Genomic DNA, 24,101 nt, shown 5'->3' with positions numbered 1-24,101 from the left:
TTCCCGTTATGCTCCGCCCCCAGCGTCGGCGGCGACGCCTCGAGGGCCTTAAGCTCCGCCCCCCTCGAGCCCCACCTCCTCCAGTGGCGGCTAAGGCGCCATCAGGAGTCCTTGGCCCCGCCCCTCACTGCGACCCGCCCACTCCGGGCGCTCCTTGAGCCTCTCCGCCAATGCCAGGGCTCTAAGCCCCGCCCTCACTGAGCTCTACCCTCGTTGACGTCTATTATATCACTGACTCAGCCCTGAACCCCTCCCCTCACTGGGCCCCGCCCCCGCCCGCTACGGGGCCTCCTGGAGTCTGAAGCCTTGCTCGCACCCGCGTAGAGTACTGGGTGCTCCTAAGCCCTTAGCTCCGCCCCTCACTGAGTCCCGCCCCGGCGTTCTTTTCCAGGGCTCTAAACCCCGCCGTAACTGTAGCCCCGCCCCTTCTGGAGACGCGTAGGGCGCAGCCGCAGGCTTGAGACCCGCCCCTCGCTCGAGACCCGCCCCCAGCCCCGGCGCATCTCCCACAATAGCCGCTGCCCACTTCCTGGCCCCGCCCACAGATGCCCCGCCCGCGATGGCTCCGCCCGTGCTGGCCCCGCCCCACACTGGTTCCTCTAGAGCTGGTGGCTCAGCGCCGCTGGGCACTCAGCTGTCCCGCCCTGCCACCACGCCTCAGGGCCGGAAAGAGGAAACTGAGGCTCTGGGAGAGTAAGTGACTTACCCAAGGTCGCGCAGGCCAGGCTGTAGGGGGTACAGGGGAGAAGCCAGACCTAACAATGTCACCTGAGTGGAGCAAGACTTTCTTCAGGACCTTGCGGGCAGAAGAGGACGCCAGCCCGGCAGTGACCCTGACTAGGAGGTCTTTGCCTTGCCTGAGCCTCAGTTTCTCTATCTGTAAAATGGGTGACCACAGGCAGCTCTCTCCTCCCGGCTCAGGAAGCAGCAGCCCCACAGATGAATGAGCTCTGCTCCCAACTATGAGATGGAGAGCTGGTGGGGAAGGAGAGTGGTGCCTTCACACGGCCACTGCGGACAGGGCTTGGGTCTTACCTGGTTCCTTCTCTGACTGTGCTGGCCTTCCCACATTCATGGCTCTAATCTGCCATGCGGGACCTGACCCAGCGTTCACTTCACGGACAGCACAAGGGTGCTCCATCCCCCAAGGCCCACACATCCCCCCGTGAAACAGGGCCAGAACTGCCCATCACGGGTGCGTGTGCTGGGAGCACCCAGGGAGTAGGTGCACTTGCCTAGAAATCCCAGAACTCTCGCGCCTAGTCGGCAGTCACTGCACGGGAGCTGCCCTCTCCCCAAACAGGAGGAGCAAACTCAGCCGGGCTTCCCTGGAAGGCCCAGGCTGAGGGACCTCAGGGGCAGGAGGGTCATGGGCTCTGCCTGGAGTCCCTCCCGGCCTCTCACCTGCCTGTGCGCTGGGGCACGTCCCAGCCAGCTCCGGACCCCAGGTGCTCCCTCCCACAGCGGCTTCCCAGTGGAATGCAGCCTGACCCCATTATTTCACTTTCTGTACACTGTCATGGCCCCTAGCATTTACCTTTTGGTTGTTTCTCCCCCTAGAAGTAATGTCAGCGCCGTATCATTGGGGTCTGGATGGGACTGCAGGGTTTCCCCCCAAGTGCTCCCCACCTTCGGTGAGCTGAACCCCATAGCCGACATTCCACCTTCACATCACTCCAGCTATGGGATGGGCGGGGAAACTGAGGCTCAAAGAGTCGGAGTCCCTTGCCAGGCCAGGCCTCCCAGGGGCAGGGATTCACTCCCAAAGGCCCCTACCCAGTGCGTATGGACCCGTGCCTCTGGATATGACCTTCAGGTGAGCTGGTGGAAGTACGCAGAGGGTCTGGGGTCTACCAGCCCTGGCCCCACCCCGGGAGCAGCAGGTGGTCTCGGCTCCTGTGGGTCAAAGGACTGACCCCATGTTCCTCTGCTGGCTGGGGGCGCAGTGTCCTCCCTGCTCGCCCACTCTCGCACCCACCATCGTGCAAAGTGAATACTTGGGCCATGGTGGTCTTAGGGACGCTCACCCGCTCCCCGCTGAGCACTGGGGAGCTCACCACCAGCAGTGCAGTCAGCGGGTGACGGCAGGGTCACACAAGCCAGGTAGCCAGAGCCCACAGTTGGAGGCTGAGCTGAGAGGGCATGCTGATCCCTGATTTCTACATTTGAAAATAGCCTTCTGTATACACACAGTAATTGAAAGTGGGGTCTCACAGAGGTCTGCACACCCATGTTCACAGCAGCATTATTCACAGCAGCCAAGAGGTAGAAGCCAATGCCCAGCAGCAGATGGAAGAACATGTAAACGTGGCATATATACGCAGTGGGCTCAGCCTTAAAGAGGAAGGACCCTCAGACATCTGCTGCGACACGATGTCCGTTACCTCGGGGAGAGGGGCTGGGGGTAAGAGACACGGACAGCTCCTCACTGAACTGCTCTGACAAGTTGGGGTTGGGCAGCTGTGGGTTAGGGGGACCGGGATGGCTTTGAAGGTGTCCACCCCTGCCTGGTCCTCCTCCCACGCAGAAGTGGAGCCCAGCTGCCCCCCTCGTTAGGTGGAATGCAGAAGCCCTGACCTGGCATGACTTCCCAGGCCCCTGGAAGGCCAGACTCCCGTCACGGACACCAGCCACCGGAGTGCAGGGAGACCCAGGCCACTCGAGACGGCCACCACCGGCGAGGTCTCTGCCGACAGCTGCAGCACCTGGACGTGTGAGCCGGCCGGCCTCCACGTGGCCCGATGCCAGTCACCAGCTGACCGCACAGCCCAGAGGAGCCCTGCAAGCCTGAAGCCCTGAGTGGGAGTGATAAGGGAGTTGTTTTACACCTTGAACAAAACCTGCCTGACATTCTGTTACAGAGAGATTGAAAATTGAGACAGCGATTTTTACCTTTGTTTTTCCAGTGTTAGAATTGTTTATTTCACACCCCTCTCCCCTCGTGGCTACTCTGCAGAGAGCAGATGCCCCAGCTGGGGCTCTGCTGTCTCTACCACACAAAACGAGACTTGCCTATTAAAACGTCCCCCAGTCGCTTTAAAGGAGCCACCTGGGGGGGCTGCATCTGGTTCCAGAACCCCAGTGTGGCTTCAAGGACGCCTATATATAAAAGCTGCTCCAGCTGGGCTCCCCTGGGACAGGACACCCCTCTGGAGTCCCCAGCTCAGCTCCTTGACGGATCCCTAAACCCAGAAGCTGATTTCACTGACCCATCGCAAGCCGGACACAGTCGAGATGTAGGTGGCTGGGTGGTGGGCAGGCTCCGGACTCTGACTCAGTCACCCTGGGACATAGGCCATGTGCTGCCTGGACATTCCTGTGGTGGGCCAGGAGGCAGGCGGGGCGTGCCCCAGGTCTGCTGTGTGCACCATCTCCTGGGCACGGGGTGAGCCCGCAGGACAACTGGTGGTCCAGGGGTCCTTGTCCACGCTGCGGGCCACGCCAGCCAGCTCTCTGGTGCCCTCACCCAGATCCCTGCAGGAAGAAGAGGCAAGGCTTGGGGGAACAGTGGGGACCCGGTGTAACCCTGCCCCCATGACGGGCCACTGGGGCCTGGACTTCCGTGGGCTTGGGGCAGGCTCAGAACCGCCCTGAGCCTGAGGAAGTCCCTCCACTGGTGTCCCTGCGTGGGCCTCAGAACCCTCATGCCTAAGAGGTATGTGCTCCAAGAAGCAGCATGCCCACCTTCCAAGGATGGGAAGGGGCTTCTTGGGGTGGTGCTGAGGAAGGGCGCTCAGAGTGTGCATAAACCCCAGGGGCCAGACTTCCTCACCTGGCCAGGTTGCTCTGGGGCAGAGAGGGACACAGGGGTCCCAGGAATGTCTAGGGAGACACCCTTGCTCCCGTCAGGCTGTCCTCTGGTGGTCTGGGACCAGATCGTCCCCCGTCTGTATCTTCAGTTCCCTTGTGGACCCCACCCCCAACCCACAAAGGAACCCATTCTGCAGGCTGATCAGACCCTGCCCCCACACACTGGGCCCCTCTCCTGCGTACAATGGCTGCTGCTCTCTGCAGGCTGTGCCCCCCCTTAAGATGCTGTCTCTTTCCTCCCTCCCCCGCCCCCTGCAATGCAGGCTCTCCCAATCTGTTCACAACAGACATCACCTCCTCCGGGAAGCCCCCGCCCCCGGATCTCTGCTCCCATCCACACCTAATTCTCAGAAAAGCTCTAGGAAATAGTAGAAATTAAGAAGTTATCTGTTAGTCTGATGAGTTAAGTGAATGAATGAATGAATTAGTGGAGAGAAAAGACTGCTTAGCAGGTGAGTCTATGGACTTTGGAGCTAGACAACTTTAGTTCAAACCCAGCTTTACACTTAGTTGTGTGTGATTCTGCACAGGCTTCTTAAGATGGGATGAAAACACTGCCCCCCTCCCAGGTTAGAAGAGCGTCTGGCCGGTGGGAGTGCCGGGAAGCATCCAGGAAGCAGCAGCAAGGTCAAGGGCACACCCTGCCTCCTAGAGACAACTTTTACCGCCCGGTGCACAGTGGGAGCCGCGGAGCACCTGGGTCTTGCCTAGGAGGGCACATCTGAGAGGCAGCCATTCCTGCCCCACTCCACTGGTACGCTCCCCAGCTGGGACACAGGACAGTCCGTCACAGGTCTGTAACCAGGATAGCGCCACTGGGCGGGGGTGACCAAAAAACTCTGAAACCTGCCGAGGGGAACTGGCTGTCCAAGAAGGGGATGCATTAGCCACGGCCCTGCAACACGGCTGGGCCAAGAAGGAAGGCACTTGCAGCGGACGGGTGAGGTTCCACTCTGCAGGCACACAGAGCTCCCAGGACTGACCAGTCACCAGCCGGACACGCAGCAGAGGAACCCACAATAAAGCCAGCAATGCAAGCGGCACCAAGGGCATGGGAGACACTCTTCCTCAGTGTTAACAGAGGAGATGCCTGTGAGCGGGAAGCTGGCACTGGCTGAGCAAGCAAGCGGACAAATGAGGACACTCGGAGACAGGGCCGCTGCTGGGAAAGTGGCTCCACTGGTGTTCCTGGAGAAAGAACGTGGAAATAAAAATACGCAGACCATTGGCCCCACTAGTCCATTCCGAGGGTGGCCCCAAATGTCATCTTGGAAAAGAAAAACCACTCTGCATAAGCAAACATTCACCCAAACCCGAGTGCAGTGAATGGAGCACTTGGGGTGAAGCTCCGCCAGGACGACACAGCGTGGTGTGGCGGTGGACGCGGCGGTGGAAAGGGCGTGAGGCAGCGTTTCTGCCGGGCCACTGCGGTGTATGCCTAGTGCGTGACCTGACCCGCATCTGGAGTTCCAGGGAGGGGACAGGAAATAAATTCCTTCCCACAGGCCCAGCACGTGGCACGCAGACACGGGACCAGACAGCCTCGCCAAGCCCACGCACGGCCCCGCCTCGAGAGCCTCAGTGACAAGGGCAGGATGAACGGTGATGACCCGCACTCACTGTACCCCCCGCCCCAGCCCAGCCCAGGCACTGCCAGGACCCTCGCCGTTGGAGTGAGAACACCGAGGGCCAAGCGGCCATCATGCGGCATGGCCATCGGGTGGGGACGGGCAGAGGGAAAGGGCAGGAGGCCCTGTTCCTGAGCGCTGCCCTCCACCACCTGCTGGGAGGAGCAGCAGGCCCGGGCGGCAGCAGAGGGAGCAGCGGGTGGCCCGCAGCATCACGTGGGGAGGGGAGGAGCGTGCCGAAAGCAGGCAGGAATTGGGCATGGCGCGGCTCCCACCAAGGAAGGGTTGGAGCCAGGGGACAGAGACCACGAGCATGGCCAGTGGGGCAGGAGGCCCATTACACTGTTCCCTCTGCTTCTGTGTATTCGAGACATTTCCCCAAAATAACGTTTTAGGAAAGAGTTCAGAGCAACATCCAAAAAACAAAAACAAAAAGAATGGGAATTTAAAAAAAAAAAGAGTTCATCCCATTCCTCAAACAGGAGTGGCAGAATCACAGCAGAATCAGAAATCCCCGTTCTGTCAGCCCAGGACAGTAACTGGTTCTGGCTGGAACGTCCCTGGACCCTGAGGCCACAGGTCAGAGGTCGTGGGGGCAGCAGAGCGGCCCCTCACAGAGACCCCAGTCTGCATGCCCGCAGGGCGCCAGCCCGACCCGCGTCTGTGACTGGCACCCACGCCACCACGGCGCACCTCGCAGAGACGCAGCCCGAGTGTGACCGTGAGGAAGCCTGGCGGCCAGGACGCCGTCTCTGTGGGACCACAGGCCCAGAGCCCACGAAAGGCAATGCCGCCGAAGACAGACGGCCGTCCCATTTACAGCGCCCAGAGACCCCAGCCGCCAGTGCCGTTTGTCATCAGGGTCACAGGGCACATGCTCAAAGCTAGCAACATCGGGAGGCGTTGTCTCTGCAGCCCACGTGCAGCCTCAACTGGCCTCCCTGAGTCAGAGAAAGGGGCAGAAGAGAATGTCCTTGTAACGCTTCAGAAAGCGTGTGCACACATGCAGGAAGCGTGAGAGACCAGACAGGGAGAGACAGGGAGCCCTGCTGGGTCCTCGGGAAGGGAGCTCACATCTCTGCAGGACTCAGATGCGGGGTGCAGACCCAGGGCTAGAAGGACCGCCGGCCGCGGGCGCAGGCTGGGAGTGGAGGCCCAGGTGAGCCTGGGCAGCCAGTGGGGTGGCGGTGTCCTGACCGCACCGGGCCCCCGCCCTCGCCCCGGCACCCCCCTCGCCGCCCCCATGCGCACGTGGTGAAACTGTAGTTGTCATGCGCCTGGCCAGGGCGGCCCCCGGGCTCCCCACCGCCGCGGCTGCCGCTGTTGCTGTTGTTCACACCCTTGAGGCCGAGGTAGGCGGGGGGCACCGTCTCCAAGTCCCCGGCTCTCAGCTGGAGCCACAGCTGGGTCGCCCTGGGGAGAGATGGGGGAAGGACGCTCAGGACAGCAAAACCCGCGAGGCGGCCCTACCGCTGCGGCGGGAAGCTTGACACCGAGCCCCGAATCGCACACTTACAGAGGGTGAAGATGGCAGCTTGCATGCTGTAAATACTTTATAAGGAAAAACACATGGGAAATGCTACATTACCGTGAAAAAGGAAAGTGGTGGTGGGTCAGCCTCCAGCCACCGCGAAAACGCGCCATCGCCGGTCAGCCCTGCTCGCCCAGCACGGCGGGGCGCAAGCCACGAGCGGGCCCAGACTGCGGGAGAACCACACTGGCCGCATGCGCGCGGCCCATTAGGCAAGACCTTCCACGGCCGCGAGGCTCCGGGAGCCACGGGATGCTGCACCCCCGCTGCTGTGGGGCAGCGCTCGGTAGCTTGGCTCCCTGTGTGGCCAGGGCAGCCCCGGCGTCCCGGCACGCCCGCAGGAGGCCCGGGCACGGACGGCAGGTACCTGTGAAGAGCCCTCTGTCCTCGGGCTCTGGCAGCAGTGGGGGCGGGAGGCCGCGGGGCCAGCATACCTGTCGGATGGCTGCTCACTCCTCTTCATACACCGCATGAGGCAGCAGGTGAGGAAGGCCATGGACATGAGCAGGATGATGGCGCAGCTGACGATGGAGGCGATCACAGCCACCTTGAAGCCGAAGGTCTCGTACGGCGGCACGGCTGCAGGGGAGACAAGGCCACCTCCTGCGTGGGGTTTGCTGAGGACCTCAGCAAGCTCCGTTCACAGGGGAGGCAGGGAGGTGCTGGTGGCTGGGGCCAAGTTCTGTGCACACTGTTGTCGGGTGGGGCTGTCGGGGAACACTGCCGTCTAAGGACGCGGTGTGTGGGCAGGGTTTTGGAGGGTGTGTAGGAGTTCACAATGGCATGCTGGAAACAGCTCCGACAGCGAGGTCCATGGCGGTCCCCTGGTTCCCACACACTGCAGCCTGGGCCCCACATGCCCGCACACAGCCCACAGCCTGCTTCTGCAAGGTCCTAAGCGGCACAACCCCCGGGGTCTAGAGACCGTCTCAGGTCACTTTGCTGAAGGGCTCAAAAGCAAGAAAAATGGCTGTGTTCGGAGTCAAAGGGCCCTTGCCAGTTACCAGCCGTGGGACCTCAGCTACGTGCCGAGAAGTGGTTCTATCCGATTCTAAAGGGTGTTCTGGGAAAACAAGGCCCGGGGTCTTAGTCTGAGCAACACTGCACACCCTCCCCCCTCGCGGACACTGCTCACACCCCTGTCCCCATCCCCTGCCCTAGCTGAACAGGACCACCCACACTGCGGACCTCTCCTGGCCTCCCCTGCAGCTTCCTTGTCCTGCCCGGCCAGAACAGGTGCCGCCATCCTGGGCCCTGCCCCCAGCCACAGCCCACAGTGGCCTGGGTCCCCCACAGGGGGATCCATACAAGATGCCCTTCCCGAGGGCCCCAGGCAAGAGGAAGCTCCAGCTCGGTGAACCCATTGTCTTGTGTTTTCTGTCTCCTGGAGTCTGATCCTGACTGGCACCCTCCTTCTCAGAGGTTCATCCGGCACATGAGCATCTTAAAGGCTCTGAGAAGTACTGCAGCCTATGACTCCAGCCTGTCTTCAAAGCACACACACATCAACACAACAGTGACTGCACTTCGGGAAATGCTGTGCTGGGTATTATTAACACCCTGTGTGAAATACAACTCGAAAGCTAGAAAGCCGTCTCTTCCCCCCAGCTGGGAGCCCAGGGCTGGGAGCACCAGTGTCCCCAGTTCTAGGATCCGTGGCACATACAATCCGTGGCATCCTCCTAGTAAGATCTGCCACGTGTGTGCATGAAAGAATGGACGAACGAACAAACGGAGCTGCCTGCTTCAAAGATGACAGAGGGCACAAGTGACCTCTCGGAGGTGACAGGCCACGTCAGTGGCAGAGCCAGGGTCCAGGCTGCTGGGCCTTGAGCGCACATGCAGACATGAAGCCCCGTGGGGGCTGTCCAGCTGCCAGCACCAGGATCAGGACCCAGCAGTGACCCCCTATGCACTGCACCCCCTCCGTGGATCAGCAGCCCCCCACCCGCTGCAGGTGCTGAGCCGGGGGCAGCTCGGGGGGGAGCGGGCCTCACATTTGCACACAGGGGTCACTGAAGACCAGTCAGCAACGCTACCCTTCCAGGCACAGGTGAGGAGGCCGGACCCGACCATCTGGTGGCCTGAGGGGCAGTGGAACATGATGACGGTCCCCACAGAAGTGCCGTTGCCACGGAGGACTTGGAGGGTGCCCCGCGGGGGTGGCTGCACGCGTGTGCACACACCTAGGGAAGAAAAGAGGAGAGATGGCGTGAGGATCCCACCCTGGTGGGTGGAAAGCGGGCAGGAGCCCTGCCAGCCACATGACACTCTGGAGAGGGTCCCACGGCCCAGAACACCGGGCGTGGCGGCCATCCGGCCGATGGCCCTGGGATGAACACGGAGCCGATCCCCACATGAAGCAAACTCTAGAGGTTCTGAGGACCACGGTGTTGAAAACATAAGTTTGTGTCAGAAGACCATAAAAGCTAATTCAGGTGACCCTTGAACAAACACGGTTTGAACTGCTGGGGTCCACTGATGCTGGACTTTTTACAGGACAGAACTGACCTCGTATTTCCCTTACTTGCGACCTTCCCAACGACATGTGCCCCCTTTCTTGTGAGAACACGGTACGTAGCACGTCGCACACACGAGCTACGTGTCCAGCCACTGTTGATGTGATCGGGGGGGCTCCGGTCACCAGGAGCAGCGGTGGTAAAGGTTTTGGGGAGTCCGAACTTACACCTGAATCTCAAATGCGTGGGGGTCGCGCCCCTGACCCCTGTGTTGTTCGAGGGTCAACGGCACATCGTTAGCAGCTCGGCGTTGCTCCGGAGGCAGAGTCCAGAAAGCAAGGAGGGAGACGTGGGCAGCGCGACCGCGTGAGGAGTAAACAGGAAAACTTCCGTTGCTCCCCGTAATGCAGAAACAGTTAGGAAAAGATACTTGGGGAACAGAGGACAAAGGTTCAAGCCGTGTGAGATCGCACACACGCGGCACACCCCCGCGAGCAGGAGCGGTGGACGTGGGAAGCAGCCCGTCACAGAAGAAACGCAAGGAGGGGTGCCTGGGTGGCGCAGTCCTTAAGCGTCTGCCTTCGGTTCGGGGCGTGATCCCAGCATTATGGGATCGAGCCCCACATCAGGCTCTTCCACTATGAGCCTGCTTCTTCCTCTCCCACTCCCCCTGCTTGTGTTCCCTCTCTCGCTGGCTGCCTCTCTCTGTCAAATAAATAAATAAAATCTTTAAAAAAAAAAAAAAAAGAAGAAGAAATGCAAGGAGCCGAGCGGCAGGAAAGGACGCTAACCCTCACAGTGGTGGGGAGAGCTGGTCTCCCTCCCCCCAGGCTGGCAAAAAGGAAGGGAAAAAACCTGGGGCGAAGGTCCTGAGGCTGGGAACGCCCGCCCACTCTGGGACTCGGCTGGCGGGTGCGGGTCCAACCCTCCCTGGACGAGTCTGGGAAAATGATGTGAAGAGCCTTGTGTCCTGTATCATCCGAGAACTTAGCCAAAGGAAAGATTACGAGTCTGCAGCCAGGATTCCTACACCAGGATGTTCACCCCCGAGTGTGCAGAAGAGTGGGGGTTGGAAACCACCCATGCTCCCTGCTGTGGGACCAGGGCAGGGAATCCAGGCACGTCCCGACGACAAACGCCACCACGCTGTCCTGCATGAGGGTGCAGAGACCGTCTGAATGCAGCAGCAATCACAGCACTTGTACAAATAACCACAATGACCACGGCGGGCGCTTCCCGGAGCTTACTGCGTGCCGGACGCTGGACCCACACCTTACCCGCATTAACGCATCGATCCGCACAGCACCTTCCTGGGGAGCCGCCATTCTCCCCACCTGACAGGTCAGCAAACTGAGGCACAGGGGCTAAGTCACTTCCCAAGGTCACAGAGCAGGGATTCGGAACCAGGCAAGGTGGCTCCAGGCCAGCTTCTCCACACACACGTGTGCAGACACAGACAGTGCGCACACACACATGCCCCCAGCCACGTGCCCCTTGTGTTCAGCTTCTCTGTTCAGGACAATGCCCGGGGGGGGGGGCGCGAGACATGATGACCCACCAAGCTCCCGCACTCCCCAGCCTGCTCTCACGTGGCCTTCCCCGTGTTCACACTGACGTTAGCACCAGGCCTCCTTCCTTCACTCGCTCCAGCCCCAAAACTTGGAGCCCTCCCCGACTCCTTCTCTCAATCCACGGCCGATTCACCAGCAAACCCAGTGGGCCCTGCTTTTAAAATCTATACGCAGGACATCTGCAGGGAGCTGGAGCGCCCCCCACGGAGCCCTTCTTCACACAGGCTGTGGGGGCAGAGCACGCCCCAGATGGTGCATCACACGTCTGTGCACAACCAGCCCCGTGCAGGGGGAGGTCAGGCCACCCCTTGCCACGCTGTGAGTGCGAGGCTGCGAAGGAGGCCATGCCCTGAGCATCGGCCCGTGTGGGGCAGAGCCAGGCCGCCCCCTGCCAGGAAAACAGCAGGAGCCGTGGCTGCCCGAGCACTGGCTGTGTGCAGTGACCGTGAGGGATGGCGTCCGGCTGGGCTCTGCCAGGCTGCAAGTGCTCGGCCCCACCGAGAACCTGGGCGGGGGGGAGCCCACAGGCTGCAATGTGGGGGAGAATGTGAGCCGGGGGCCTTATGCTTTGTGCACTTGGTGGGGGGCTGACTCCCGGATCAGCTCGGATGTGCTGGGCACCTAATGGGTGCCTCACTCCCGTGAGCAGGGCAGTCCATCACTCCCTCACAGATGTGGAAACTGAGGCACTGCAAGGCTGGACAGGGCTGGGCCTCCCCGCGTGCGGGTGTCCATCACCAACATCACTACCACCACCAGCAATGCGGCTCCGATAGAATGTTCCGGTCGAGAAGGGCCCTCCCCCCTGGCCTGGTGCAGCACTCGTAAGCATCCCAGAGGACAGTGGCGAGGAGTCCTCATCCCCACTTTCCCGCAAGGACACCGATCTGGCTGCGGGGAGGGCCCGGAAGTAACGCAGCAGCAGAGCAGGGGGTGTCTGTCCCTCAGAGACCATACTTACCTACCAACAACAGTGTCCAAAGTTACAACAGAAAAGCAAGGGTCAATCAGAAAAGAAAAACAAAATGTCTCAAAACCAGGGGCAGGGCAATCAGTTAAAACAATGAAATAAAAGGCATTCACATCAGAAAGGAAGAAGCAAAACTTCTCCATCCAATGACATGATCCTGGGTCCAGAAGAATCCCCAGGAATCTAGTAAAAACCTACAGAAACTAATAAGCAGGTCCCACTGGGCCGCAGGAGACAAGACCGACACGCGGAAATCCGTCCTATTCAGCACAGCAGCCGTGAACAGCCTAGAAGCGACACGAACACAGCAATCCCGTGTACTTACGTAGGATAAACTGAACGAAAGAACGGCAAAACCTAAACCATGAAAACTCTAAGACATTGCTGGCAGAAATGAAGTTCCTGAATGAAGGGACAGCCGCCCGCGCCTGCGGACCGGGGGACGGGCCCCGTGGGGACGGACGCTTGCCTCCACTCATCTGCACGCGCAACATGGCCTCTCCCGGAGTCCCAGCTGCTGTCCTTCCAGAAACTGACAGGCTGGTCCCAAAATTCATAAGGACTTGCAGAAGACCTAGGAGCCCACACAAAAACTATCTTGAAAAAGAACAAAGTTGGAGGACTCAGACTTTCCTATTTCAAAACTTGCCACAAAACTACGGTGACAAAGGGACAGACGTTGAGGCCAATGGAGCAGAACGGAGAGTCCAGAAATAAACCCATATTTACAGTGAAGCGAGTTTCGACAAGCGTGCCGGGACGATTCGGTGGGGACGAGAACAGTGCTCCAGCAACCGGTGCGGGGACGACAACACCCACGTGCTAAGTCGAGCTGGCCCTATGCTCACACCGTCCATGAAAACTAACGTGACGCGAATCACAGACCTAAATATAAGAGCTAACTCTTAGAAGAAAGCAGAGGGATACATCTTCCTGACCTTGGATCAGGCAACGATTTCTCAGATATGACACCAAAAGACAAACAACAAAAGCAAAAAATAGATACATGGGACTTGATCGAAATTAAAAATGTTTGTGCTTCAAAGGACACGCCCGAGAAAGTAAAAAGACAAGCCACAGAGCAGGAGAGAACATTTGCCAATCACACCTCTGCTAAGGGACTTGTATTAAGAATGAAAACAAATTATTATTTTTAAATATTTTATTTATTTGTCAGAGAGAGCGAGTGAGCAAGACAGAGAGAGCGCACAAGCAGGGGGAGCAGCAGTGGGAGTGAGAAGCCAACTCCCCGCACAGCAGGGAGCCCGATGCGGGACTGGATCCCAGGACCCGGCCCTGAGCTGAAGGCAGATGCTTAAAGGGAACCAAAATGGGCAAAGGATCTGGATGGACATTTCTCTAAAGGTTTACCAAGGGGCCACAAAAAGACGGTCAGCATCGTTGGCCTTGAGGAAAGCGCTAATCAGATCAGGGCTATGGCTTCACATCCACAAGCGCCTGTACGTGAGACAGAGGGGGACCCGTGGACCCAGGAGCCGGAGAACCTGGAGCCTCGCGCGCGGCCCTGGCGGGGAGAGTCAGCGCGTGAGGCAGCAACGCCCCGCCAGCTCCAGAACCGAGATGGAAACACATGCACGCACTTGTACACACACGTTCCCAGAGCGTCCTCATGTCTGCCAACTGATGAACGGAGAATGGCATGAGGTACAAGCCACACACGGAGTATCAGAGGAGAGAGGCGCAGACCCACCGTGGGGCCGAGCCGGCCACGGAACCTCACGTGGTCTGACTGCATTTCTAGGAACCGCCGGGAAGAGGCCAATCCTCGACGGAAAGTGGACTAGCCAGGGGCGGGAAGAGACCGCTACGCGCACGGCTCCCTTCTGGGGTGATGAAAATGTTCCACCGCGGACCGCGGCGACGGCTGCACAGATCCGTAATGCACCACGCGCCACCAAGCTGCACGCGTTAAATGTAACTTCAAATGAGTGAATCATATGGCATATGAGTTATATCTCAGTAAAGCTCCAAACGGTTTCAGGGAAATACTTCTGTCAATCAAAGAAATGCAAACTTAAAATGTGAGGTCGTTTTTGGCCTGTTAGCCCGGTCAACATTAAAAAGACAAGCCCATCAGGGTGGGCGGGGGGTGGAAGGGCATGGGCACAGCGCCCGCCCTGTGCCCTGACCTGGACGCGTCCCGCTTCCGCTCGCTGGCCTGGGGGTACCCGTGTGACACACAGTCTGACTCCAGAGTCAGCCCGGAAGTGACCAAGCTGGGCCACACATTCACGCATGAGTGGAAGGATGCCCTACATCAGCGCCCCCCCCCCCAGGATCCGTGGACCGGGGCTCATGCCGTCCTTCCGGGCAGGGCGCTTTGGAACCGGGTAGATAGTGCAGGGCAGCCACAGGCCGGCCACGTGGCCCCTCCGCAGGCTCACCAGGCAGCCAGCACTTCCCAGTCCCCGATTTAGAGCTATCACTTCTGCATTCTTTGGGGCTGAGCGGCTTCCTTCTGCGCTGCCCGGCAGGGCCCAGGGGGAGGGGAGGGGGCTGAGCCCTGGGGGTGCTCACAGCGGTCTGCCCAGCCCCCACACCTGCTCTCGCACCAGCACCAGCACCAGCCCCGGAGCAAGGTCTGTACAGCTCGAACTTTCTCAAGAAGGCCAGGTGCCCCCGGGTTGGACACAAGTGGCGGGACACAGGACGGAGCCACTGGTGAGAGGTCCACGGGGAGGGTCAAGCTGGAAGGCGTGGTAACAAATCCCTTCAACTCTGCGGGTGTGTGCCAGACACTGAGACCCAGGGAGAGTCCCCAGCAAGCGTCACTGCTGCCCGTAACCGGGTGGCACAGTCTGCCCCCCCCAGAGCCCAGCCCAGACCCCTACCCCTTGGGCATGGCCTGCCTACACCACCAGCCCAGGAAGCTGGCAGCAAGCCAGCTCTGCAGCTCCCCCCCCCCCCCCGCCGGCCACCACCCGCTGGGTGACCCTGTCACTCTGCCGCTCTGGGCCTGTGACCCACCTGTGGGTGCAGCAGGGGGCCGGGCGGGGGGCGCAGCCCCAGCAGGGAAACCATCACTGCCATCTTGGACACAGCGCGCCCTGGCGTGTGCGTGGGGTGGGGGGAGGGCCCACGGTCAACAGTCACATCCTGGGCTGCCGCCAGTTCCGGTGCCCGGCCTCGGTTTCACCGGCCGGCAGTGGTCCTCCCCAAGTGCTCAGAGCCATGCAGGTGGGACAGTGAGGCGGCATCCGAGGCGGGGGAGGGGCAGCGCTGACCTGCAGACCCTCCGCGGAGAACCCCCAACGCAAGACAGGAAGAAGGATGTGAGGCTCACCCAGTGAGCACGCAGCAAGGCTCTGAGAGACTCAGGGTGGGGGCTGCAATGCAGTCCTGGCCCCTCCCAGCCCGTGGGCTCAGACTCTGCAAGTCCCGGCAGAGGTGGGGAGGGGGGCTCATTCCCACCAGAGGCAGGGAGCCGCACCGCCAGCACAAGTGTGCAGCTTGAACACTTGAAAACACAGGCCTGAGGAAATAATCCTGGTGCGTGAGGGGAGGGCGAGCAGCCCTGCCCACAGCCCCCCTGCAGAGGAGGCCAGGCTGGGAGCTCAGGCCCCCGAAATGCCAGAGCCTGGACAGGAGGCGCACAAGCGGGAGGTGTCCCCCAGCCCCCAAACCTCAGGCCCTCTCCCCTGGCTCAGGCTCTGCTCCACCACCTCCCAGACTCAGGTCCTCGCGCAGACTCCATGGCCCCTCTGCAAAACGGGGCGATGGCGCCCCAGGGTCATGAGAACAGGAGGACCAACCCATGGAAACCTTAGAGCTGTGCCCAGAGCTCAGAAACACTCTCCCCTGGGAGGGGGCTTCATGCCTCATTCTGACCCTCCGGTGGTACCCCAGACACCTCTGTCTGCCACCCTCCCCCACCCAGGCTCCTACGGGGTCTCCTGCATCCCTTCCCCAGGATGAGCCCATTTTCCAGATGAGGAAGCTGAGGTCCACAGTGTCCACCCAAGGCCCCAGCTGTCCACTGGCAGGGTCCCCACAAGCCTTTCGCAGGACTGGTGACACACAGCCAGGACAGGGCAGGGAGGTGTGACGGTGCCAAAGCACTACTGGGGGTTCGGACACACCTGCCCAAGACGCCCTCCCAGAGCTGTCCTCAGGAGTCACCAAGGCTCGGCGGCTGGGCCAGCTGGCTGCAGCAGCCGTGCCCCTACACACTGCAAACTCAGCCTCTGCTCACACCCCTCACTGACCCCTCCCCAGCCTGGAGACCCCCAGACCCCTGTCACTGGCCTTCCAACAGCCCCACCCTTGATGTCTAAGAGGCAAATCCCATCTTCTCCCGTCCCTGCTGAAAACCCTCACACACACCCAGGGGCCCCTGGACGGCCCTCCCACCTGTGACCCACCCAGACACTGGACGCTGCACCCCAGCAAACCCCTCAGCCTTTGCTGCATTTTTCTCAGGTCCTTTATAACACCTCTGTCTCTTTTTTGTTATGCCCAAATACACCCTAAAAGAGAAAAAACACAGTGAATGGGTTTGATGCAAAGAAGACACAAACCCAACTAAACCCTGTGGGCTCCCGGGTCAGTGAGGGGCAGACCCGCTCTCCAAGGCCCACATCTCCTCTCTCCTCTCACACTGAGGGGAGCAGAGCCTGACTCAGGCGCTTCCCCAGCCCAGCCCGTGTGGCCAGCAGGGTAAGGAGCAAGCCTCGCTTGTTAATCTTTTATCTGGAACCTTGGACCACAGGCCCGCCCCTCCCCTCCTCCTTCCTGGAGACCACGCTGCCCTCAAACCCTGACCTCACCCACGGGGGCCCAGGTAAATAAGTTACCTCTCCCACTTCTGCCAGAGGAACACTGGAGATGGGGGAGGCAGGCCACAGGGACAGCCCACCCTGGGCCTGGGTCTTTGCGCCACTGGGGGGTTGCTTCTTGCTCTGAGTCTGTTTCCCCCAAATGGAAAGGGAAACCCAAGGAGGAGAGTTTAAAAGGGTGACCTGAGCGCATACAGGTGTTCTGTGGAGGGTGGGACTCCAGGACCCCAGCAGGAGGAACAGCCTCATGTGGGAGGCCTACAGCCCTGGCTGTGTGTCCTCGGGCAAGACACTCGCTCTCGGAGCACAGCTCCTTTCCCCATGGAGGGTGGACCATGGCCACCGTGGAGACTGGGTCACCCAGGCACTCCCCTGGAGGCTGGCAGGTCAGCTCACACCAGCGGAATAAACAGTGTGTTCCAGAACAGAACCAGGCTGATTCCGACCCAGGAGGAGTGTGCCGCCCAAATGTCTCAGGGGAGAACATCGAGGCTCTGCCCGCACCTGGCAGGAGGCCAAGCTGGCCTCGGGGGAACACAGGGCAATCTGGATTCCCACGGCTCCCCCGGGCCTCAGTTTCTCCTCTGTGAAGGAGCAAGCGCAGGTCCACTGTGCTGCAGGGCTGTAGGAGTGACGCCCAGGGCACGCCCTCGCCATCCTGGGTCCTCCTGCTGCCCTCTTCCCAGGCGCCTCCCTCAAGGACTTCCAGAAGGTTGGCATGGGGGTCACCTCCAGCTGCCGGCACCCTGTGTCCCTCCTGCAGGGCTGCGTGCATGCACAATCTCCCCCGTCAGGGAGTTGCTAGAGCTGCCCTGGGACGAGGGCCAGAGCCGGCGGGGGCCTGTGGGCAGTGGAAGGGTGGCCTCTGGGGTGGGCTGGGCACCCAGTCAGCCACTCAACAAACATTTAAGCCCCTGCTCTTCACCAGCCACACATGGGCGATGGGGGAAGAACGTGGACCCCAGGACGCAGCTGGAGTTCAACACCCACTCTCAGGAGAGCAGAGTAACGCGTCCGTTCTATGACTCCAGGAAAAACACCCTCCATGCTCTGCTTTAGGGACTGCCGAAGTGTCTCCCAAAGACCCACACACGCATCCCTTCACAACCCCACAGGGACAAGAGGGCCCCCATTTCACAGCTCAAAAGACCAGGGCCACGGGGCAGGGGAGTGGTGGAGTCTGGATGAACTTGTTACCCAGGAGCAGAGCCACCATGGCCAGGGTGGGTGCACAGGCGCCCCGACTCCGCCTGGCCAGCCCACAAGCCTGGGGGCAGGTATACAGTGCCCACCGCGTAGCACATGGGGAAACTGAGGCCAGAGGCAGAGAGACACACCCTGGGTCAGAGGGGGCGTCCAAGCCCACATGCTGGGGAAGGGCTCCGTGTGGGAGGCTGAGCGGTAGCGTACCAGAAGCAGGGGTGGGGCCCGTCAGGGCTGGCCAGAGGGCAGGGACTGGCCCCTGAGAACCCTCCCCACGCTGAGTTCTCAGCAGTCTTTTGTCTGCTAACACATCAGGACCTCCCAGTCCCCATCCTAGGCTCAGCTTGTGCAAGTCCTTCAGCTCTTGGTCAACACCCACCTCCCCAGGCAGTGCTGCAACAAAGCCACAGGGTCCTCAGGAAAAGCAGCAAAGCACCAAACTCGGGAGGGGTGGGGTGGGAGGGAGTCAAAGAAAACAAACCCACCTCACCCAGCCAGGGGCAGGTCTCAGCTCCTGCTTCCCAAAGCTGAGCACGTCCGCTCTGCTGGCAACGTACCCCCTTGGGCCTCAGTTTCCCCAAGTGAGAAAGAACTGCCCGCCAGTGCCCCCCAGCGTGGCAGGTGTCATTGCTGAAGGCTGAACGGCTGCACCCAAGGGGTGTGACCGGGCCGGCCTGCTCCTCCAGGTCCTATCCTGCACCTGGCCTGGGGCACAGGTGTGCAGAGACCCTCCGGCTCAAGGCGGAGGGGCAGCGGCCACCAAAGTGAGGCTCTGGGGCACGTGGTTCTGCCTCTACAAGGGTTAGGCTTTAGACGCGTTCACGCAGCAAAGCCGGCTTTCCAACCGGGGGCTCCGGAGGAGTTTCCTACAGCCCAGCCGAAGCACGACGGTAAGCCCTCATCAAAACACTCTCGAAATCAATCACCAAGTAAGCTAACTGCCAGCCCTCCCTCGCCCCGGACCCCGGAGCTCATCCCGGCCCGGCAGCCCCGGGACCGCGGGCAGGCGTTCCCCCTCCAGGCTGTTTCCCCACTTGTGAAGTGGGGGTGGGGGGCCAGCCAGGAGCACCTCTCCGCAAAGCGAGGCCCCTTCCCCACGTCCGCCGCACCGACTTCCCCTGCACCGAGCCGGCGCCGCACCGGGAGAGGGCGCGCACCTGGGCGGGTGGGCGGCTGGGCGCCGCCGCCTGGTTTCGAACCGCCTGCAGCCGGGCTTCGGCTCTGCTGGGGCGCCGGCTGAGACGGCGGAGAGGGTCGGGGAGGCTAGTTCTAGGGCGGGTGTCCGGCTGGGGGCCGTCCCGGAACCGGCTGTGCGCCCCTTCTCCCAGCTGTGCGCACCGTCTCCCCGCCTCCTCCGTGCCGCCCGCCTCTCGGCTTCCCTGTCCGTGAAATGGGTGCAGAGCCCCGCTCGTGGCCCGCAGCCCCGGCGCTCACCTGTGCGGTTTCCCGGGGAGGGCTCCGCGTCCCCCGCGCGCTGCCCGGGCTTCGCCCTGCGGCGAGGGGTCGCGGCCGCCCGGGGCATCCCTGCGCTCCGCGGCGCTCTGCGGGGACTGCGGGGCCCGAGCACGAAGGGCGGGGCAGCCCTGGACACGCCCTCCAGGGGCCCCGCCCCGTGGGTCTGGGGGCGGGGCCGGTCCCGCGGGAGCCCCAACCCCCAAGGGGCCAAGCTGGCAGTGCAGGAAGTCTCGCTCCACCGCCTTGCACGGGCTTTGCCCTCGGCTCCCGCCCCTGCGAACACCCCGGTCCCCCAGGCCAGGTGTCCTCCGTGAGCGGCACATGGTGACCCCGCCTGGGTCACCGTGGGCCAGGCCCTTGAGCTAGGGGTCGATGTTGCAGGTCTGCGCTGAGGAACCCCAGGTGCCAGGGGCAGATTCAGACCCCTGGGCTCTGCTGTGCCCGCACCTACACACCCCAGGGGTACTGCCCTCTCCTGGCTCGCTCCCTCCGGCTCAACTCCTTCGTTCATGGTACCTGCTGGGTTCGGAGCTGGAACTGCGGCCCGCCCCTTCCTCTCCCTCTGACCTCGCCCAGCCCAGGCAGAGCCCCCAGCCCTGGCAACGGCCCAGGGGGCTCTCCTACCATTGACACCGGAGCTGTAGCCCTGCAGAGCAAGGGGAGGCTTCCCTAGCAGAAAGAACAGCAGATGCAAAGGTCCTGAGGTTTTGGAAGCTTGAGGAACAGCCAAAAGTCCGGTGGCCGGCTCAGAAAGTCTGGGAAGGTGGCCCAGGTGGACAGCACTGGCTCTGGAGGGCCTGGCAGGTCGCAGCAAAGAGGTGAGTGTTCTTCTGGGACCACAGAGTAGCCTTCCAGCAGAGCAGCCCCTCCCCACCTCTGCTGTCCTAGTCCAGTAGAATATGTGAGGGGCCTGCCCCTCTGCTGGGTGGGAGTTGCTTTTGCCCCATCTCTAGTCCCCCCTTCTGACCTGTGCACCACACATGATGAGTTTCTTCGATTCCCTTGACCAAGCAGGTGTTTTCCATTTGCCACATCAGGAAGCCAGGTGAGTCCACAGACCATGCTAGGGGACTGGAGCCCCGGAATTCCCTTCCAAATGCCCCCCAGCCCATCTCCAGGGTTTGTACACAGGGCTGGGAGGGGAGGCGGGATGGCCTCCAGGAGCCCAAAATGCTGAATGGGGCCTGGCCACTTAGGGTGTGTATGTTTTCTGGGGCTGCTGTAACAAGGGGCCACAGGCTGAGTGCCTTAGGACAACAGCAATGTGCTTTTGGGGTTCTGGGGGCCCGAAGTCTAAGATTAGGTGTCAGCAGACCCACGCCCCCACGGGCGCTAGGAAGGATCTGTTGCAGGCCTCTCTCCGCTTCCCACAGTTCCTTGGCTTGTGGCAGCACCGTTCCAGACTTCACGCGGCTGGCTCTCCCTTTGTATGTTTCTGTCTCTGTGCCCAACTTTACCCTCTTTTATAGGGACACTAGTCTTACCAGATTAGTGTCAGCTTTTTTGACCTCACTGTAACTTGGTTACCTGGAGAAAGATGCTGTCTCCAAACACAGCATGTTCTGGGGTGCTGGGGGTTAGGACTTCAGCACTTGAATTTTGGAGGTGGGGTGGGTGCAGTTCAGCCTGTAACAGATGGTATCAAGGTCGGGGACAGACATTTTTCTTGGTGTGTGGCTTGGTTGCGTGTTCTGGGTGTTCAAGCACATGGTCCTGGCCTCCTTCTGTACCGTTAGACAGCTAGGGGTGGCCGAGGACGTCTGCCACATCCTGGGGGAAGCCATGTCCCTCGTCACGGCTCAGAACACCCACTTGCCACCAAAGCCATCTCCAGAAGCAGCAGGAGACACTGGGGTTGGTTTTCGGGGTGAGTCCATAGCTGATATGAAGAATGAACTGAGCTGCCACGTCCACTGTTTCTGGGGCCTCTTGGAGAGCCCACAACTGTGTGCACGAAGGGAAACTGAGGCCCGGGAGGGAAGGCACTTGGCCCACCTCAGATGACCGACTGCCTGGGCCACCCCCCTGCCCTGACACCTCATCCCCCCATCTGGGGCAGGGACCGTGGCTCTGACGGTCTCCCCCCATGCTGTGGGCCTTAATGTTCTCATCTGAGGGACAGAGAAGGTTGTGTCACCCTCCTGAGGCCACGGAGGCTGTGACACGACCAATGATGGAGGTGTGCCACAGAGGAGGCCACACAGGCCCCACAAGTGCTCGCACTTACTCCCCTCCCCACCTGCCCCTGACTCTCCCAGCTGCCCAGGGCCCCAGCCTCTCCATGTCCCGGCCCGGACTGGGAGCAGTGCCTGGACTATGCCTGGCTTGTGTCTCTTTGCCTCCTCCTCCAGGAAGCCCTCCCTGTTTACCTGCCCCTACAAAGCTGTTCTCTGTGTGTGTGTGTGACCTCAAAGCCTGTACTGTGTCTAAAATAGAGAGGACAAGGCCTCCCCCTGTGCCAGTGGACGAGACTGGGAAGGAACTTGTGGGCAGCTGTTGAAGAGGAAAGAAGAGCCCAGCACAGGCGCCTGAAGATCTGATTGAAGCCTTGGCCTCTCTGCGGTTGGGGGTCTGGCCCCACCCTACTACCTGCTCCCCGTCTCAGTTTACAGCTGGGAGCAGACAGTATGCTAGAACATTTGTTGAATGAATGACCTTGTGGAAAGGAACCGGGGAGGGGAGAGGGGTCTGAGGCCCTGGGTCTCAGTGTCCTGCTCTGTAAAATGGGCCAACACGCATGCTGCCAGAAATGCCAAAGGGATGGTGAGGGTCTACCCTGGGGGACCCGAAGGGCTGCCCCGGGTTGACTGATGTGTCCATGGGCCCTGGTGGCCTGGGGCACGGGGGACTGTGCATAAGCCTGGTGGGGGGCAGGGGTGGTTATTGGTGTGTTTCCCTCAAATCGCATAATAACTGTAGAAAGGCTAAATGCTTTTCTGTTTTTCTTTAAATATTCCTGATTTTTTTTTTGCTTCTACTCAATAGAAGCATGAGATTTCCATCCTAAAAACCTTTCACAATGGCCCAAGTCGAGAAAGTTCCATCGCAAGATGGCGGGAGTTCGGGAAGCAATATGGCCTCGTGGGTTGCCTTTTTTGTTTTTTTTTAATTAAAAGCAATTTTCAATAAAGTAGCCTGAGCTTGTAGCTCCAATGAGGTGAATGTGTGGGGAGAACTTTCCCCACAATGGTGCCCTCCGTGCACACTGGTTCTCCAGCTGCCCCACGGGAAGGCGGCAGCCTGGTCCCCTTCTGCAGGTGAGCCCCTGCCTGGAGCCCGCTGCCTGCCAAGGCCCGGCTCTGAGTGCCTAGCTGTCCTCCCTGGCCGGCGGCATGCACACGCCAGCTAGCCTGGGCTCTCAGGAGGGGGAGGGGTGGGTCCCCCCAGGTGATGTTGAGCTGCCACCCACAGGTTCACAGTGACGGGGACGAAAGCAGGTGGATTCACGGACTAGGTCCCGCCAGCCCCTCCTGCACGCCAGGCCTGCCCAGGAGCCGGGACACAGTGGGCACGGGAGGGACACGGCCTGACAGGCTGCCCCCCACAGCTCCTCCGTCCCCATCTCTGGGCCGCAGGTCACTGTTTCCTGCCTCTTGACTCTTCTTTGTGCCGTGTGAAGTCCCTGCAATTAGCGTGAATCCATTCTCTAATCAGAAAAGAGGAAACCAGTAAAACGTTTAAGGTAAGGCACCTATAAATGACAGGACAGTCTGGATTCCACCGTGAAAAGATGCGGGAGAACCCTCGTTTGCAGGAAGGGAACCTGAGGCAGAAGGGGACTGTCCTGTCCACGGCCACACACCACAATGAGAGGGTTCCGGCCCTGCCGGGGGCGAGGCTTGTCTTCCCAGCCCCCAGCGCTCCCAGGCAAGCCGGGCTGTAGCGGGTGCACAGGAGGGTCAAGGACAATCCAGAGGCTTAGCGCTCATGAGCCGGCTAAGCTTCTTTGAGGCCTGCACCTGCCCAGTGAGTCCCCAGTCACCAGAGAAGTGAGAGCCTGCCGCCCATGCTCCCAGCTGGCCTCCCAGCACAGGCCCAGTGCCCAGCGACCCCCACCGGGCCCCCTTGTCGCCAGGTGGGTGGCCTTGGGTGAGCCCCGCCCTCTCTGGCCTCCAGTCTGGTCCCCACCTCCCCCAAACCAAGCCTGCCAACGCTCGGAGCTCTCCTGCAGGCGCGTCAGAGGCCCAGGCCCGGGGAGGCATTTCTGGGGCCCCCTATAGAGCAGCCTCTCATGAGACCTGAGAGTCTGGCCAAGGCCATGCAAATGGACAGGCCAGAGAGCCCTGGTCCTGAGCAGATGCTGGGAGGGCTGTTTCACAGATGGGGACACTGGAGCCTGGAGGGAAGGGTCTGCCCCTAGCGGCACAGCTCATCCCAGACCTTCGTGAAAGGCCCAGTGGCCAGGGACCGACTCTCCGGCTCTCTGTGCCTCTGTTTGCCCACCTACATAATGGGTGTGCTAGCAGTCCTCCTACCTGGGCTGAAGAGCAGACAAGCTGTGCGGTGCCTCTGAGCATATCCAGCGAGGCCCACAGTCAGGGCTGGCAGGAGGGGCTCCATGTCATCGCCAGAGAAGGTCTGCTGGACAGCAGGGTGGAAGGGGCTGTGCACCTGCTCTCACCCCCTTACTCCCTGTGCCCACAGCCATGCTTTCCGGTGACCATCTCGAGCACGTGGC

General features: G+C 60.9%; 1 protein-coding gene and 1 long non-coding RNA gene across 2 annotated transcripts; one reads left to right on the top strand and one right to left on the bottom strand.

The window, feature by feature from the left end:
- Nucleotides 1-550: 550 nt before the first annotated feature.
- On the bottom strand, nt 551-19,539 carry SUSD3 (sushi domain containing 3). Its single transcript, XM_045772583.2, has 5 exons — nt 19,403-19,539; nt 8,967-9,155; nt 7,404-7,548; nt 6,690-6,851; nt 551-3,474 (listed from the first exon to the last, which is right to left on the bottom strand). Exons 1-5 carry the CDS (start codon nt 19,488-19,490, stop codon nt 3,279-3,281), a joined length of 780 nt encoding a protein of 259 aa, XP_045628539.2. The 5' UTR covers nt 19,491-19,539; the 3' UTR covers nt 551-3,278.
- Nucleotides 19,526-22,555, top strand: LOC148107151 (uncharacterized). Its single transcript, XR_015722971.1, has 3 exons — nt 19,526-20,241; nt 20,438-21,290; nt 21,859-22,555. It is a non-coding gene; the product is annotated as an uncharacterized LOC148107151 (long non-coding RNA).
- The last annotated feature ends 1,546 nt before the right edge of the window (nt 22,556-24,101 follow it).

This window comes from Ursus americanus, chromosome 34 (assembly GCF_024610735.1).
Source record: "Ursus americanus isolate L20-20 chromosome 34, mUrsAme1.1.p, whole genome shotgun sequence".
Lineage (NCBI taxonomy): Eukaryota > Metazoa > Chordata > Mammalia > Carnivora > Ursidae > Ursus > Ursus americanus.
Note: the sequence above shows the minus strand (reverse complement) of the source record. Positions and strands in the feature narration are given on the sequence as shown.